The 17,984-nt window shown below is 37.5% G+C and overlaps 1 protein-coding gene across 8 annotated transcripts in view; it reads right to left on the reverse strand.

Annotated features, from left to right (window-relative positions):
* Positions 1–472: 472 nt before the first annotated feature.
* Positions 473–17,984, reverse strand: part of PCGF3 (polycomb group ring finger 3) — a 47,544-nt gene continuing 30,032 nt past the window's right edge. For all 8 annotated transcript variants that reach the window (XM_062599706.1, XM_062599710.1, XM_062599709.1 and 5 more), the window contains 8 exons: positions 16,359–16,476; positions 9,717–9,813; positions 7,045–7,100; positions 5,903–6,013; positions 5,327–5,415; positions 3,969–4,106; positions 1,549–1,629; positions 473–1,281 (listed from right to left, as the gene is read on the reverse strand). In XM_062599706.1, the coding sequence (XP_062455690.1) occupies positions 1,234–1,281; positions 1,549–1,629; positions 3,969–4,106; positions 5,327–5,415; positions 5,903–6,013; positions 7,045–7,100; positions 9,717–9,813; positions 16,359–16,467 (729 nt within the window). In that variant the 5' untranslated portion in view covers positions 16,468–16,476 and the 3' untranslated portion in view covers positions 473–1,233. The remainder of the gene's footprint in view (positions 1,282–1,548; positions 1,630–3,968; positions 4,107–5,326; positions 5,416–5,902; positions 6,014–7,044; positions 7,101–9,716; positions 9,814–16,358; positions 16,477–17,984) is intronic.

The raw sequence follows: 17,984 nt of genomic DNA on the forward strand, positions 1-17,984 counted from the left end.
AATCCCTGCTAAGCACTACTGAGGGTTGGTTCTGTAACAAATATAGGTTTAAGTGTGTATATGTACATACACACCCATACATAATACACGTACGTATGTTAGCTTGCCTCCATCAGGGCCAATAAAAGCAAATTAACCAATTAAGGCCAGAAGGTGCCACTATAATGCAAGTCTGAGCCCCCATGTAGCTAGTAATTGCACTAAAGGAAATGTTGTGGTTTCACAAGAAAAATGCTAAAATAAAAATGCTAAAATAAAAATATAAAGCTGGTCAGCAATCAAACAAAGAACTTGTAATCAGTGAAGTGAAAACTGTACAATATCACCCAGTGTTGCCAAACAGTCATAGTTTTAATACCCAGTGAGAGTAAATTCTCCCGAAAGCAAAAACTGATTTCTGCAAGCCTCCACTATTTAAGACATATTAAAAAAAAAAAAAAAAAAAAAAAAAAAAAAAAAAAAAAAGAGTTCACCCATCTAGTACTTTTGTGCATTTGTTGTGATGTGGTGCAATTTATACCACAGCAAAATATCAGGGCACATTAAATTAACTGAACTTATTTCTATTAATCTTATTGAATCAACATGCAAAAGAAATATCAAAGCTTTCCTAAAAAACAAAGTATAGAAGATCAATCATTGGGTAAAACTAATGAAGTTATTGAATCCCCAGACTTTCAGGATTTTTTCAATGGAGCAAAAATAAGTATCACCAGTCACTGTATCAATAGGTATGTTCAATGCTCTACAGAAAAACTTGATGAAAGCCAATGTGATCAGTCATACTACTTAAGATAGGAAAATCTTGAAAAAATATAGTGGATCAGATTCTTAAAAGTTTCAAGATGTGAAAAATAACTAAATGCAATCTGGTGTCAAAAGCAACTTTTTAAAATCACCTCACAACACTAACTTATTTCAGCGTAACTGCAAAGAAATCAGGCTGAGCTACATGGAACTATGAAGTATTTTCAGTATCTGTAAACTTAGTGCTGGTAGTGTCTTGTTAAGTGGTGATCTTTTTTTCGTACAAAAAAGTATAAATATTTTCTGTCTAGCAATCCAGGTAACACATCCAGAGAAGAAATATTCAGAAGGACAGTTCGCTATGAAAGCACTACAGTCTTCCAAAATTATTCGGCTGGTTTGTGTCACGTGACTAGCGACGCACTAAGAAGGTGCCAGATGATAGTCTCTGCAAAAAACTACGTCCAGAAGGACAATAAAGTTCCCTTACAGCAAGTCCATTTTGGGTCTGTAATGCAGCAGTAGAGGTGCTTTCTGCAAGACAAACATCAGACATGTTAAGAAGTAAAAACAAAATTATTCTATTCAGTTTATTTATTTCAGGTTGTTTAGTTTACGAAGCTTCTTTCTCATAAACTAAAGCTTAAAACAAACTATCAGAATAGTTATCTGATCTGTCAAAATTTCACCAAGACATCCCATTATTCAGTTTACATTTACTGTCATATAGGCCCAAACGACTTTAAAACATAGTGATTAAAGGATAAGGCTTACTTTTTACTTGGAACAACTGTGTCATACCTTAAATCTCCATCTAGTAACAACTACAAATTTGAGTGTGTGGTCCTTGCCAAGAATCTCTTCATTGCATAATATGTCCAGCTGATGAAAAGAAAAGATGAGGTAATTAACTCACTGGGACACAGTATATGAAACAACACATTTCAGACAATACTATAAATGTTGGAAGAGACCTTTTCTTTTTTTCTCCCCTCCTCTGAAGACCCTGGAACCATTCATCTTTATAGTTGCTCAGTGGACAAAAATAGTACAACAAGACAAAACAAACAGAGAAAGAGAGAGTTTCCTCAACATAAATTGACGAAAGACTGCAACTAAACCTACCTGGGGAATATCGCATGAACTGGACTTCTTAAACTTAGTTTCCCAAGCAGTATTAAAGCCTTTTTCCCAAAGCATACGTGCTTTTAAAAAGGACAAATAAAATGGCCTGAGATGCAATTCATGTATCTCATATAAAGAAAGCTTTGTCATTTAACAAGCTGTGAGCAATCTTCTTGTTACCTCATGCAGTTGACTTTCTACTTCAAAGACACATTTTTAAAAGCTGTCTGCCACCCCCTTTACATATTATATTTACACTTTTTTTGTAGAGACTCAAGTTGTTTTACTTTTCTATCATAGTGTTTAAAGATCTTGATATTAGAAATAGTAAGGCTATATGCATAAGAATGTGAGAGCAAATGACCATTTACCAGCTGAACAGGTAATACATACTAAAACATTAAGTTTCACCAAGATGGCACATACTAATAATATTTTAATCACACAACCCAGGAAGGCTAGACTGTCCATGCAATCCCTTGACATGGCTTAGCTGGCCGGCATTAAATCAAATCTGGAATATAGCAACCAATCAAGTGCCCATTAGCTTGAAATCTTCTATCATAAACTGTTACTGGGTACTGACACACTGGTCACACAACAGCTTGAGAGCCCTTTAAGAAGAAAGGGAGCTAGTGTAGGAAGAAAAGGAAGAAAGAGTACCTCTGAAAGCATACAAGTGCTTTTTAAATTTAAGTTTGTTCATTCCGGAAGAACCGAGTAGGCTACTACATCACAGACTGCTGCAGCGGAAAAGAGTGCTTAAACAGAAAAGCAAAGTTTTGTCTATAAGACTAATCCATTTAAGGAAAAAAAAATCCTCATTTTCAACACTGATCATCGGTATGGTACCCTTTTGCCTGCTGGGGCTACAGCTAACAACTTCTGAACCACCTGCTGATGATGGCAAGACAGAAGAGTTACAGATTTGTCTTAGGAAGACTGACTCTGCTTGCGCGGTACTCCAGCCACAAGACAGAGCAGTTTGCAGTTCAGAGAAGCTATGAAGGAAGAACCAACTAGATGATGCAAACTGGCATTTGAAAAGGTTGAGCAGGAAGATGTTAATACTTTGGAATGGAAAGAAAGTGACTTGACTTGAATGAAAAATCTTAATTAAATTTGGTAAGTCAGTGATATGATATGAGGTTGGGAGATGGCAGGCTGAGAGTCAAACCAGATGCAAAGAAACCTGAGATCAAGACCCAGGCAAGGTGTTAAGCACAGGCCCCATTCTCAAGTTTGCCATTAAGTGTTAATTTGGAACCTGAAATGAGAGAAGCACAGAGGACATAATTTCCTTTCTTTCTTTCCTCCACCAAAATTTCTACCCACAAAATAACTAATTAAGTATTCCCTGCAATGGAAAGGTGAAGTAGATATTTGATAAACCTCTGCTTGTGGTAGGTATTAGCTGATACTACATCAGGTTAAGCTTCATCCCAAGCACAGAGAACAATAACTGTGCCGCTTTCCTATAAGCTGGGTTTCAGCACTGCTCAAGTGTTACTACCTATGGCCTGCAAGGAGCGTGTAACCTCTGTAAGGGTGGGTATAATTGAAATTAAGTGGTCAAACAAAACACTTTGCTAGAGTCAGTTTGAGCATGTAGGGAACACATAGCCAAAGCCTTTTGGTGCAATTATTTACATTTGGACATGAAAAGATGCACTAAAATGAACTGCCAACTAAAACAAATAATGATGAACTGCCAACTAAAACAAATAATGAATGAACCCAAGAATGAACAAGAATTACGGTTTCATTGTACTATTTAGGATAAGGAAGAAGAACAGAAAACTAAAGACTACCAGAAACACTAAATTAAAAGTGAAAATAAATCTGAAGCAAAAAAATAACCATTTTGTTTAATTGTCAATATTGATTTATAATTTGATTAATTATCAATAATTTTGTTTTATTTAGTTTATAAAGGACAAGAAAATGGCTAGGTGTTATGTAATTTTAAAAACAGTATGGCTAAGATCTTTAAAAATAAAACCAGATTTTGGAAGACATTGCTTTGCCGAAGAAAAATACCACAGTTTCCCAACGATATATTTTTCCAAAATCATTTTTAAAAAGTAAAATATTACCTCATTAAAAGAAGAAAGGTTAAGTTTTTTGGCAATGAACTTCTTTAGATGCAAGACTGTTGCTTGTGCTGAGCAGCGAATCCATTTTCGCTTTAGTCCACGCAATTTGCTGCTATTGCATTCCAAGCAGATGCTTACCTTTAGGGAAACATAAACAGTCAAGGTTGGCTGATACAATTTTCTGTATTCCATATGCAGCTTTTATTAGTCCAAAATAAGCTGAAAATCTAGAGGACTTTAATTCCTTTAAATCAAAATGCATGCAATACCCCTAAAGAAAACTTAAAATTTTGTCAGTTTAGTGATAAGCATCATTCCACTCAAAAAGGTTTTGGACAAAAATTCAGAAAAGAGTTCTGCAATATACTGCAACAAGACTGCTCCAATCCAACTTCATAGGTTACAATTAGTTCAGGCGGAGCCTATGAAGGCAGAGCAAGATGTGTGATAACAAATCAAAGTTTTAATGATTAATTCTAATGTAACCTCTTGCTTTTACTGCAAGTGTTAAATCCAATAATGTATTTAGATATTTAATTCATGTTTAAAAGACTATTTCAAAATGTAAAATGAACAGAACAGATGCAATGATGTAACACATTTTTAAAATTCAAAGATTAGCTGCAAACAGTGGCCTTTCAATTTCTGTGTCCCAATTCTCACTTCTTTTCTCATCCAGCTATCTTGTTATTTGGTTTAAACTCTTTGTGACAAAGTTTACTTTAGGCACTAAGCGGATCTAGTGCATACAGTCCCCCTGAAAGTTACCTACACCATCACTGAAAGGCAAATTAATCCAAGTTTAATTTACTCTGCACACAGGAATATATAAACAGGATGGTCTGTTTATCCCAATAGTAGATTTTATTTTCAAACATAATTTAAAGCGTCGTACTGGATTTCTTGGTTCTGATATTATGTTTATGGTATAGGGCTAATGCTGTCTTAGCATTAGAGGTTTAAAATAAAATAGACAGTAATTTAGCAAAAGTACAAATATTTTTTATTCATAACTATTGATACACATTCAATTCAGCGTCTCAGAATGGCACAGGAACACACTCCTTTAGAAAGGGGCCCCAAAATAATTTGAATTTATGGAGAACTGAAAGCCACAAGAGACTTTTGCCAACACTTTAGGAACACAATAGAACAGAACTACCAAATCTTTTTGAAAACATCCCCAAAACATTCTGCCAAAACTCAAAGACAAAAAAAATCATGTTTACACAAAGGCATGGGGGGAACATTTTATCTTGTTTATATGAGAAGAAAGAACAGTTATTTGTCTTCAATAAGGTGTCACAGGACAAAAGTTAAAATACAAGATAAAGCTAAAAAATGCCTTATGAGCCCACCTGCTCATCACTTCGGTGATAGTCATTATCTTCTTCCTGTTTTTCCTCAGATGTTTCTTTGTTTGAATTTTCATCTGTTTTAGTTTCACCTAATAGAAGAAAGCAGATACATGCCATAACACCCAACATCAGCAGTTCCTAACGTTAATATGATTAAAACAGCACAGTTCAGTACTGAGATACAAAATAACCTTTGCTTTTCCCAAATTGCGGTTATCTGCTTAGCCAGTACTAGCTGCACACGTGAAAGACAGAAACAACTACCGAGCACAATCTTCAATACAATCAACTACTAGTCATCCAAAAGCTAGGTAAAATAAGAGTTCCCATGTAGGCACTAGATCAGAGATGTCCTTCACGAGGAGTAACATCCTACAGACAGCTAAAAAAAAAAAGAAAGATTCTGTGAACAAATAAGATGCAAAGCAACAATCCCACATTCACTGAACTATGCCACAGTGCTGTAAATCAAGCGCAATTGTTATATATGTTTGTAGACAGATACATCTAAGAGATCCTTTCAGCAGTCTACTAGCAACCCACCACGCAAGACAGAAAATATAAAAGATCATTTACCATTTCGATGGGAATCCAGATGCTGCTTTGCAGAACATGTCTCCCCTTTGATGTCCCCTGGTACTTCCATGCCCAGCTTGTGATAGAACTCTCTCTGTTTTTTCATTTCCGCTGTTTAAAATTGTAAATATTAATCCCTGAAATAATTCTAGTGCAATACTTATGAAGAGATTCCAAATTGCTTCCCTGTCAAGTAGTGGTTCGCCAGCAAGAGGTACCATTATCATTTTTTACTATTGTATCAAGTCATCCCAGAGATAATTCTACCATTCTAGCATACTACCAAATCATTTGTGTAGCGACTGTTACATCATTATTGTTAATCCAGGTGAAATAGATATTAAATGCATTAAAATTTAATGCACATTAAAATATGCATTAAATGCACATTTTAAGTCATACCGCCAATATTTCGATCATACCACTGGTTTTGAATTTTCATTCCTAATTCTGATTCTCAATATGCTAGAAATAATTTATAAATACTATCATTTTTTAAGCTTGCTTACTGACATCTTAGAATGTTCTGCTTTTACAGTTTAACTAGATTAAAACAGTCTATTTAAATGAAAGCTGTAACACAATAGGGGAAAAAAGTTACTGAGTAGTTACTGTAAATTATTTCTTTCACTAAACAGATCAAGTCTCAAAAAGGATTATGAAAAAACAAATCAGAAGTTATCTACTACCAATGGACTCATGTATTAGAAGAAAGCTTCAGTGAAACTAGAAGTTGTTCTACACTACAATCTACCTCTATAATTTCTGGAAAGCTGGCATAGTAAGTGTAATCACACAGTTTAAGAAGACATATGAAAGGTACAAAATGCCAACTTGTAAAAGCTGAATTGCTATTCTGTTTTATGTAATAACACTTTCCCCTGAAATATTCCCAGTATTTTCTCACTGTTTTTTTCCTCCAGAAAAGTCTTTTAATACTGTTCTAAAATTAAATTACTCTCTCAAAAATAGAGAAGTAACACCAGAAATGGAACAAACATAGGCAGGCTTTCCAGTGTATTTTTCTTAATTTCCCCACTTCCTTCCCCTCAACACATACTTGCATCTTCATCACCTCAATCTTTCTTTAATGTTTTAAAAATAAATTTGCTCTTGGTAAAATAAGTCATACCACAGCTTACCTTCTTGGAGGCCTGGCACAAGTTTATAAACAATGTCTTGCATTGTTCTGTCATGGCTAGCAAGAAAAAAACAGAATCAAAACATTTCAATTAATTCACTATATTCCAGTATTAAATTGGCTGCAAAACTCTTAAATTCTTGTCAGGAATATTTCTGTTCTCAAATCAATATTTATATCAAGAGAGGACAGTTACAACAAAGTAATGCAGGTAATATCCAGACTAAGACAGAAACCCAATAGAAGTGTGAGGAAGAATGATCGTGACTATCCATATGATTGTATCCCACCCACATCAAGGAATAGCCTCGAAATTCCTTGTTGATTTTGACATAAAGGCATCTTTAATACAAAACAATTAAGGGTAGACTTTTCCTTACACCATTAGATCAGTATCTAATATTCCTAGGTTTAGTGTTTCGGTTTTTTTGTTTGTTTTTCAAAAAATGCAAGAAAATAGTCCACAGAAAAAGAATACAAGACAAAGTTTGACTTCACTTTTAAGTCAACATTTTATCCATGAACAGCATTACATAGCTCAGAAGCCGAAAGAGGTAACATGGCTCAACTGGACAAAACTGTTTTCAGCCTACACCGTTGCAATTTCTAGATTAGTCTAAAATAAGTCACTTGAAGAAACAAAACATTACCTTAAATTCGAAACCAAAAATAAATTCAAGAACAATTTAAACATCAGTATCAGCTGCTGTGAGGGCATTAACCCAAACAGAGTTTGCAGTACCAAATACTGGATTTGAGTCCTAAGCAGGAGAATAGGTTTAGGAGAGTACTTGGGTTCCTCCTCAACTAAGATGATCACTTTGCAGCAGTGGAGAGCAGTGAACCATCACAGAAACAGCGACAAATTAGAGGTTTACCACCAATCATTAGTCTCTTTTAAGTAGCACTACAGGAAGGATCAAAGTATCAGTAATTGTAGAATTCATATAATTTCAAGAGATTGCAATCACATTTGCTCAGGCTGGGTTTTTCAAGCATCACATATCGACTGCAGAAATACCTCGAAGAACATTTCAAGAAAAATGAATCTGCCAGACATCAATACAAGATCACAGGTGAGAACTGCATTCATAATTATGAAATAGGAGATGCCCTCAGTCTACCTACTCCCCAAATGAACAGAGATGAACTGGAGTGCAAATCTATGTTGTAAGAAATATTGTAAAACTCCTTACTATCAAGTCCCTTTTCCAAAAAGAGAAAAAAAAGTTTGCAAAATTAGCCTGGACAAAAGCAATTTCAATCTTGAAAGGCAGTATTTTGTAACCAGTTCAGGAAAAATTCTTCCTCTGAAGAATATTTTTATTTTTTGAAGGAGAATTGAGGATCTAAATGAAGGGGATCAATTTTGAATAGGAAGGATGATGGGCATTCAGTGACTGCAAATAATTGCCAAATTCCCCTGCTGTACTCAACTTGAGGCTCTGCTTCTTGGCCTCAAACTTCAGAGCCAAGGTTGTATTCCTGTAGTTTTATAGGAACAAAGATGCTGTTTTAACGGACATTTACTCATTTTTCCTACTGGCATCTACTTTTCCTTTCAAAGCATACACTTGTACAGTGTATAAACAGAGTACATCACTATTCTTGGAAGCTATAGAGACAGCGCAAGGAGTTTCAGGCTCCCAAATGAGAATCTGTATTGAGCAATTCAGAGATTGTTTTTAAAACATTGTCAGTTCCCACTGAAAACAAAAAAAGAAATCAGACTTATTTTCTACTAGCACTGCTGCAAAAGTTATAATAGAATTGAGAGATGCACACTGAAAGCCATGTCACAAACAAAAGCAAACTTTTCATAAAGGCAGGCCAAAGACTACTTGATATGCAACAACTAGGGTGTTGCAACTAGTGCAACACTGCCACAGTGCTCCTCCACCAGGAAAAGTTTCTGTGGTTCAGATCACTAGTGCAGACTCAACCAAACCAGGTGGTATAGTCATCAGACAGATGTCTTAAGAAATATGCAAATGGAACAGAAAGTGCTAGAGAAAGACATTTGCAAAATGAACAAAAACATCGAGAAAAAAAAGGTGGAAATAGATGGACAATACCAAATTTATGTTTTATCACAAAGTGAGGAAGCTCCATGTAGGGGTGAAGATAGCAAAAAAGCCTAAATCCTTTGATATTGTTATATTCTAGAGATTAAAGGCACCGATCTGAAGTTTTTTTGCCATTAGTGTTCTTACATTCACCTATGAACTGAACAGTCCTTCAGAAGTTTAACTAAACAATAATGCTAACAGATTTTTTTCTCATAAGCCAGTTAGACAGTTAAAATCACTGTTCACTTGCCAGTCACAGTTTTTATTATTTAGTAAAGTGTAATTCATACAACGTTCCAAATACAAAATCTTTGGGACATGGCATACAAAATAAGAATTGACTAAATCTCATCAAGCTTCAATCAAAAATTAAAATTTAAGTGCATACCTAGCATGCCCTTAGTATGATAAACGTAGAAGATGTTAAGGAGTTACCATTTCATAGCCAAGTTTAACCCTTATGTCCTTTACACAAATCACATTTTCTATTAAAGCTTATTTTTAAATGCCTAACATATTGAAAATCCAGGAGAAAGTTGTACTGTATTAGTGAATTTTATACAATCTACAGGGAAACTACTTGTACTTTTACTTTCATACTTACCCAATATACTGTAATGGATGGCTCTGATGTATAACAATTCTGCACGTTGGACAGGTGTTGTTTTCCTCCAAATACTTCACTAAGCAGCTTCTACAGACTGAGAACAAGAACATTTGTAATTAAAAAGAAATATAACCATATTGGAAAACAAAGAAGCTTGGTTTTGTACAACTACAAAAAAAAACCACATTTCAAACTTACAAAATTGAACTTTGTGTATCATGCAAGTACGTCTAATCATTCAGAAAACAGTATACAATGTCTCTCCTGAGTGCTCTTGAAGTGCTGCCTTAGAATTAAGGTAGGAAATCTGCACGTAGTCAGTCTTCCGAATAAAGCAAACATCAAAATCTCGTTCTGGAATTTATTACAATGGCAGTGACGAGCAGGTCAGTATCATACTGCTTGCAGCATTCAGCTTGCACAGAGGCTATTACAAGACATTGTATGCCATTAAGATACTGAGACAATTTCATAGAACCAAAGAATCAGTAAGGCTGGAAGGGACCTCTAGAGATCATCTAGTCCAACACACCTGCTCAAGCAGAGGCACCTACAGCATGATAGACAAGGTTGCATCCAGCTGGCCTTTGAATATCTCCACAGAAGGAGACTCCACAACCTCTCTGGGCAACCTGTCCCAGTGCTCCATCACTCTCACAGGGAAGAAATTCCCCCTCACATTCAGGCAGAACTTCTTGTGGTTCAGTTTTTGCCCATTGCCTCTTGCCCTTTCACATGGGACAACTGAAAAGAGTTTAGCCCCCATCCCCTTCACACCCTCCCTTCAGGTACTTATACACACTGATAAGATCCCTGCTCAGTCTTCTAAGACTTTCTCAGGCTAAACAGGCCCAGCTCTCACAGCCATTCCTCACAGGCAGATGCTCCAGTCCTCTTATCATCTTCGTAGGCCTATGCTGGACTCTCTCCAGGAGCTCCATATCTCTCTTGTAGTAGGGAGACTGGACACAGTGCTCCAAATGACACCCCCCCCCCCCCCCCCAGGGCTGAGTAGAGGGGCAGGATCACCCCCCTTGACTTGCTGGCAACACTCTTCCTCATGCACCCAAGGATACCATTGGACTTCCTGGCCACAAGGGCACATTGCTAGCTCATGGTCAAGTTGGTGTCCACCCTAACTCCCAGGTCCTTCTCTGCAGAGCTGATGTCCTGCACATCAGCCCCCACCCTGTAGTGGTGCATGGAGTTATTCCTCCCTAGGTGCAGGACTCTGCACTTCCCCTTCTTGAACCTCAAAGGGTTCGTCTCCACTCTACTCTCCAGCCCGTCCAGGGCTCTCTGAATGGCAGCACAGCCCTCTGATATATCAGCCACTCCTCCCAGCTTGGTAGTATCAGCAAACTTGCTGAGGAGACACTCTGTCCCCTCATCCAGGTCACTGATGAAGAGGTTGAAAAGGACTGGACCCAGTACTGAGCCCTGGGGGACAAGCCACAGGCTTCCAACTCGACTCCATGCCACTGATGACGACCTTCTGAGCTCTGCCTTTCAGCCAGTTCTCAATCCACCTCACTGTCCACTGATGTTATGGGAGACAGTATCACTGTAACTGATGTTATGTATCAAAAGCCTTGCTGAAGTCAAGGCACACAACGTCCACTGCTCTGCCCTCATCTACCCAGACAGTCATTCCATCACAGAAGGCTCTCAGGTAGGTTAAGCACAATTTCCCCTTGGTACTCCTACTCCTGATCAACTTCTTGTCCTCCATATGCTTGAAGATGACATCTAGAACAAGCTGTCCCATCACCTCTCCAGGGATGGAGGTGAGGCTGACTGGCCTAGAGTTGCCTGGGTCCTCCTTCTTGTCCTTTCTGAAGACCGTAGTGACACTGGCTTTCTTCCAGTCCTCAGGCACCTCTCCAGTTCTCCAGGACCTTTCAAAGATGATGGAGAGCAGCCTGGCAACAACATCCGCCAGCTCCCTCAGCACTTGTGGGTGCATCCCACCCAGACACACGGATTTTTGGATACCAAGTATACCCAGAACATCTCTAATCCTATTCTCCTCCTCAATCAAAGGAAAGTCTTCCTATGTCCAGACTTTCTCATTTGTCTCCAGGCTCTGGGATTCTTGAGGGCTGGTCTTAGCAGTGAAGGCTAAAGCAAAGAAGGCATTCAGCAACTCTGCCTCATCTGTATCCCTTGTCACCAGGCCACCCATCCCATTCAGCAGCAGGCCCACAATTTCTCTAGTTTTCCTCTTACTGCAGATGTACTTGAAAAAGAGCTTCTTGTCTGTGACATCCCTTGCCAGATTTAATTCCAAATGGGCCTTAGCCTTCCTCATCGCATCTCTGCATACTCTGACAACATTTCTATATTCCTCTCAAGCAGCCTTCCTTCTATTTGAGCTTGGCCAGGAGCTCCTTGTTCATCCATGCTGGTCTCCTGCCGCTTTTGCTGGACTTTTTTTCCTTGGGATGCACCGCTCTTGAACATGGAGGAAAGGATGCTCTCCTGGACCCCCCTTCCTTCTAGGGCTTTAACCCCTGAGATTCATCCAAGTAGGTGCCCGAAGAACCCAAAGTCCGCTCTCCTGAAGTCCAGGGATGCGATCCTGCTTATTGCCTTACTTCTTTCCTGCAGGATCCTGATCTCCACCATCTCATGGTCACTGCAGCCAAAGCTGTCCCAACCTTCACATCTCCAACCAGTCTTTCTTTGATGGTTAGAACAATTTGCTTGAGCTACACTTGTATAAAGAAATAAATTATTTGGAAATGAACGTAGGGCAAATAAGTTATCCCTCTTCCTCAAGTTGGATGCTTTTCAAAAGAACAGAGAATTTTTTTGAAAACAAATGGATATCCAGGTGCTATTTTGTTTCTAACTTTCACAGAGTACACTACAGTTAAACTTCCACCAAGAAAAAAACAAAAACACAAGGACAGATCTTGTAAAGAAATCTCGTAAAAGCTGCTAAAGCAGTGATACAGTGTAGAGCTGCCCTCTTTTGGAACTGTTCTCATGTCAATATGCACAGTTCTATGCATCTGCTTGAAAATAAACTATTTACTTCATTTAATTTCTTTAGAGAAAAAGTACTGGGCAAAGTATTCTATTACATGATTTTCTGACTAGAAGTTAAAAATAAAGTCCAACTCAAAAATTAGAAAAAGCTGTAGTTACCTGAAATATATTATTAATCTTCCCTTCGAAAAATCAGTGAAACATCTTTTTCTTAAACAGTAGCAGTTTATTTAATCTTACTATTAATACAGAAATCCTTAATGCGTAAAATGAGAGAACTTCCACAACCATAGTGCCATCTACCTTTCGAACAATATGATGGTAATTTGAATAAATATCAATTAACATTAAAAAATTATGAAGCAGTGAAGTAAGTGTAATAACTTTACATTCTGTGTTGTATTTACACACTTAAGACAACAGTTCTTTTGCTGACAGAGGTTAGTCGTTAGACCACACCTCACAGCTTTTGCCCAGTATGCCCAGATCCTGCATCACACTCACTTCAGTAGGTCTTCTAGTGCAGATGCCAACCCTTCCTAATCCAAACTCTGCACAGGTCAGCTCAGGTTCTGACAGGTTTATCAATCTAAGCACAGCAACCAAATAAATGCCACTATGTTATTTGTCTTCCATATTTTTTTTTCATAGGGGCAAGCTAGCATTAATAAACACTCCTGAAATTGGAAGTGCTTGGGGGACAACTAGGAAATAACCAATATGGGAACCATGTCAGGGTCTGAACAATAGTATTAACACAACCTTCCCATTACTTAGGATGCCCCAAGTTTCCCATCTCCATTTAGCTTGATAACAGTCTGTTGACCGTAGCCTTGAACTGATTTGTGCCTTTTCTGGTTACATCAAAGTACACTTAAACCTTCCCAAGAGGAGACAGACTCTATCTTCACTCACTCAACTCCTTCTTACTGCCTCATTCTCTAAACCTTTTTCATTTCTATATCCAGTTCAAAAAAACCCTGCTGGTCTCTCACCATCTTCATGACCCTCAGAATAATGCATGTTAGGCTTCCCCTTTCATAACATTCAAAAACAGTTTTCGTATACACACACCAGTTCAACTCAAATCACAAATGTAAAAGTTTAATATCACCTACATATGTCTGATAACCTAGAACTCTCATCAAGAAACAGACGTTAACTAGAGAAGACTTGACACTCAGTTACTACTGATTTTGCCTGCTAACTTACAGGCCTACCTGTCTGCAGCAAACTAAAAATATAGTGGAGAATCAAAGTATAAAAAGGCAATGAGAAAGGCTTGTTTTCCCTAGAACTCTGTTTTTCAAAATAAGTTAGCCTCATCCCTTCAAAGCACTCTTACTCCAGATCTCAAGAACTACTCTGACAAAGTGAAGAATCTCTGAATTTCTGAAGGGCATTGAACTATACCAATAGGGACAAACCAGAAAAATCCCTCAGTTCTGAGTAGAAACGGAAGCTGAATTACAAGGTCTTGTAATGCATCACAAAATTAATTATCTCAATAGACCAGATATTTTCAAGAGAGATTTTTAAGGGATGCCTTTTTAAGGATGACATTATTAGCATTAACAATACAAACAATGTCAACATGTATAAAGTTCATTAAAAACTGTAAGACTGTGCCTTTTCTCCAGACATTGTAATTCTACACATGGAAACAGTAACACTTTCTGAACATACAAACAATCTAAACAAGGGAGATACCTGTCACAAAACCAGAACATTAGAAGACGGCAGTGACTGTTCCCTGGCTTTTGCAGTAAGCCCTGAGGATCAATCTAAAATTTCATTCCATATGCAAGCTGAAGAAATAATGTGGCTGATATGAATTAAGCATTCTTTGTTTGTTTTAAGGATAATGAAAAATGACTCTTCAGCTCTAAAATCAGATGAGTGACTTACTAATAATACTGTTAAAATACACTGCTAATAGCAGCAGTAAAAGATTTGAGGCAAAATTCAGTGGAGCTCAACCTTACTGCACTTCATACAGAACACCATGGGAATTACGTGAAACCCATGCAGAGCAGACATGAGAACAGCCACAACAGTGATGAGGAAAGTAAGCTTAGCAGACTAAGCTGATGAAAAGCACTCAGATCAAACACAATAGAAAAAGCAAACCCTGGCAAATCAGGAGTACCATATCTCCCCCTTGAAAAAAACTGTAGATGTTAGTCACTTGAAGCATTAACATTCTTTTTTGCAGATTTGATAGCAAATAACTCCCTTCCAAGAATGCTTAGGGTATGGGTCATTAAGCTATTCAAACAACGTAACTGTTCTTAAACCATTAAGCCCACTGGTGCATCGGACACTGCTTCCACTTTCATAGTGTCAGCACACTTGCTGAGGGTGCGTTCTCTTCCTTCATCCAGGTCACTGATGAATAAATTGAACAATGCTGGACCGAGTATTGATCCTTGGGGAACACAGCTAGCTACAGACGTCTAACTAGACTTTGCACCATTGAGCACAACCTTTTGAGCTCTGCCTCTCAGACAGTTCCCAAGCCACCTCACTGTCCACTCGTCTAACTCACACTTCCTGAGCTTGCCTAGGAGGATATTATGGGAGACAGTGTCAAAAGCCTGGCTGAAGTCAAGGGAGGCAACATCCACTGCTCTTCCCTCCTCCACCCAGCCAGTAATCTCATCACAGGAGGCTCTCAGGTTGGTTATGCAAGATTTACCCTTGGGGAACACATGCTGACTACTCCTGAGCACCTTCTTATCCCTCACATGCTTGGAGATGGCCTCCAGGCTGCCTTCACCTTTTCGGGGATGGATGTGAGGCTGACTGGCCTCGAGTTCCCTGGGTCCTTCTTCTTCTCCCTTCTTGAAAACTGAAGGGAATGACACCTGCTTTCTTCCAGTCCTCAGGCTCCTCTCCTGTTCTCCACGTCTGTTTCAAGATGCTTGATGGTGGCCTAGCAGTGAAGTCTACCAGCTCCCTCAGAACTCATGAGTGCATCCCATTGGGGCCATAGACTTGTGGATGTTCAGTTTGCTGAAGTGATCCCTAACCCAATTCTCCACCACCAGGGAGTTTTTGTTTCTCCAGACTTTCTCTTTGGTCTCCAGGGCCTGGGATTCATGAGCACCAGTCTTAGCACCACTAAAGACTGAAGCAAAGAAGTCATTCAGTATCTCCATCTTTTCTTTATCCTTTCTCACCAGGGCCCCTGCCCCACACAGTAATGGGCTTACATTTCCCCTAGTCTTCCTTTTTTTACTGATGCCTTTAAAGTTATTCTTTATCAGCTATGGCTCTTTCTGTACAGGGACCGGAGAAAAGAGACATTTGTCAGACTTCTGCTGAAAAATATGCACTGTATCAACTGTCACTAAAGAGAAAAACCAGGGATACCACATTCCTTCAGAAGGAAGGCAGACTGCATTCTTGAATACATATATTTTACCATCTATTAAATATACCTTCGAGTTTTTGCAGCATAGCTTCAATGTTCTTCTTACTTGCTTCATAGGAAAACATCACTTTTTTTAAAAAATATTGTCTAGCAAAGCATGCATTATTTTGGCTGATGCACTATAGATTTTTGAATTTCAATTAATGCTGTTAGATCATGTTGCAAATAAAGTAAAAAGATTTCTTTAACTTAATCATACCCCTACTTACAAGTATGTAAGCATTCTGTTACAGTGGTAGCATCAATAAGGTATCCATTGCACAGACGACAGGTTATATGGGCATTAATGTCCCAAAGCTTAATCTTTCTCGTTAGCATCTTTGGTGTCTGTAGAAAAAAAAAAAAACATATTATACAGTAAAACAGTTGTAGTGACCATGTAAAAGTCATTTTGGAATAAATGAGTAACCAGAATTCATTTTAAAGATATGTTCAAACAACTTAATACTCTTATAGTAACTTTTAAGGGATTTCAAAGAAATGAGTGGTGAAATAATGTGAAATCCACATTATTTGACAAGTCAGAGTTTCAATATCATAGAAGACAGGCCTCCTAGCATGCTATTAATACGGTTTCCTTACTGACCAAGGGACTTAGATTTAAGGTGAAATATCTCTGTTCCATTCATCTAAATAATCACTTGAGCTAGGAATACTGGGAAAAAATACAAAAAATATAAAACAAAAAAAAAAATAAATAAAAGCTCCTTAATGGAATTTAAGAGTTGACAAGTCAGAAGAAGTTAGTCTCATTTGACATAGTATGTTTAACCTCACTTCAAATGTCTGTCAGATGCTATTATGATTAAAGCATAATTTTGAAGCTCTATTTGCATAATGAAGCTGAAAAATAAACTTTTTGGAAGCACATTTTATTTAAAATCAAGTCAACTAAAGGAAACATTACTAACTAAAACTATCTCATTCACAGAGCTATAATTTGTTGTATTAAGAAATGTGAACTAAGAAGCTTTTTTCTTTTCAGAACAGAGGGTGCCATAACTACTAATAAAGACAACAACATTTTAAATTAAATGGCTTTTGTTAATCCTTTTTGTGGCATCCTCTACTGCCGTCAGACAATGCAGTCTACAAAACCAATGCCTTTAAAAAAAAAAAGCTATCTTTAAATATAGATATTTTATTTTTCAAAATATATTGAAAAAAAATGCACTGTTAGCATAAGTCGATAGCATTAGAGTTAACTAAAACAGCAAGCTAAACTGGCTTCTAATCTATTACATCTGGTTCGCAAGTTTCAGTTGTCACTAGATCACATTGTTCTCCATTACGGTGATTTGGCTCTGCTTGGCTTACAAATACTAGTTTTGAATGCATTCGTTTTGGAATATATTTCAGAATTTGAATGGTAAAACATTTTTCCCAAATTTCACATAAAAATACCCCAAGAGGGTAGCTTGATTCTTAATTTGTCTTATTCTTTTCCTATGTTTAATGAAGTGGAAAACTAAGCGCAGAGAATTACCAAAAGGGTAAATTTTTAAACTAATCTGAACGATACCAACACTAAACAAAGTATATTGTATTCCACCATAACCTACTGGAAAGCATTTTCCTAACCAAGCTCTTCAAGATCTGAATTGTCCAACACAAAACAGTAATTGAAGACTTCTAGTTCTCGGGGGTAAGAGGAGAAAAACCTGTTTTACAGCATTTGAGATTTCGTAATTATTCTAGTAACTAGCTGTTAAAGAAGAATGAAAGCACAACTTGTTTGTGCAGTACACAAGATAGGTTAGAATCTACACTAGCGAATTAGATTATTTTTATAAACCTAATTTTATAGTTTTGTTTCTCATCACTTGAGAACAGCT

The sequence above is a fragment of the Rhea pennata genome, chromosome Z (genome assembly GCF_028389875.1).
Source record: "Rhea pennata isolate bPtePen1 chromosome Z, bPtePen1.pri, whole genome shotgun sequence".
Classification (NCBI taxonomy): Eukaryota; Metazoa; Chordata; class Aves; order Rheiformes; family Rheidae; genus Rhea; species Rhea pennata.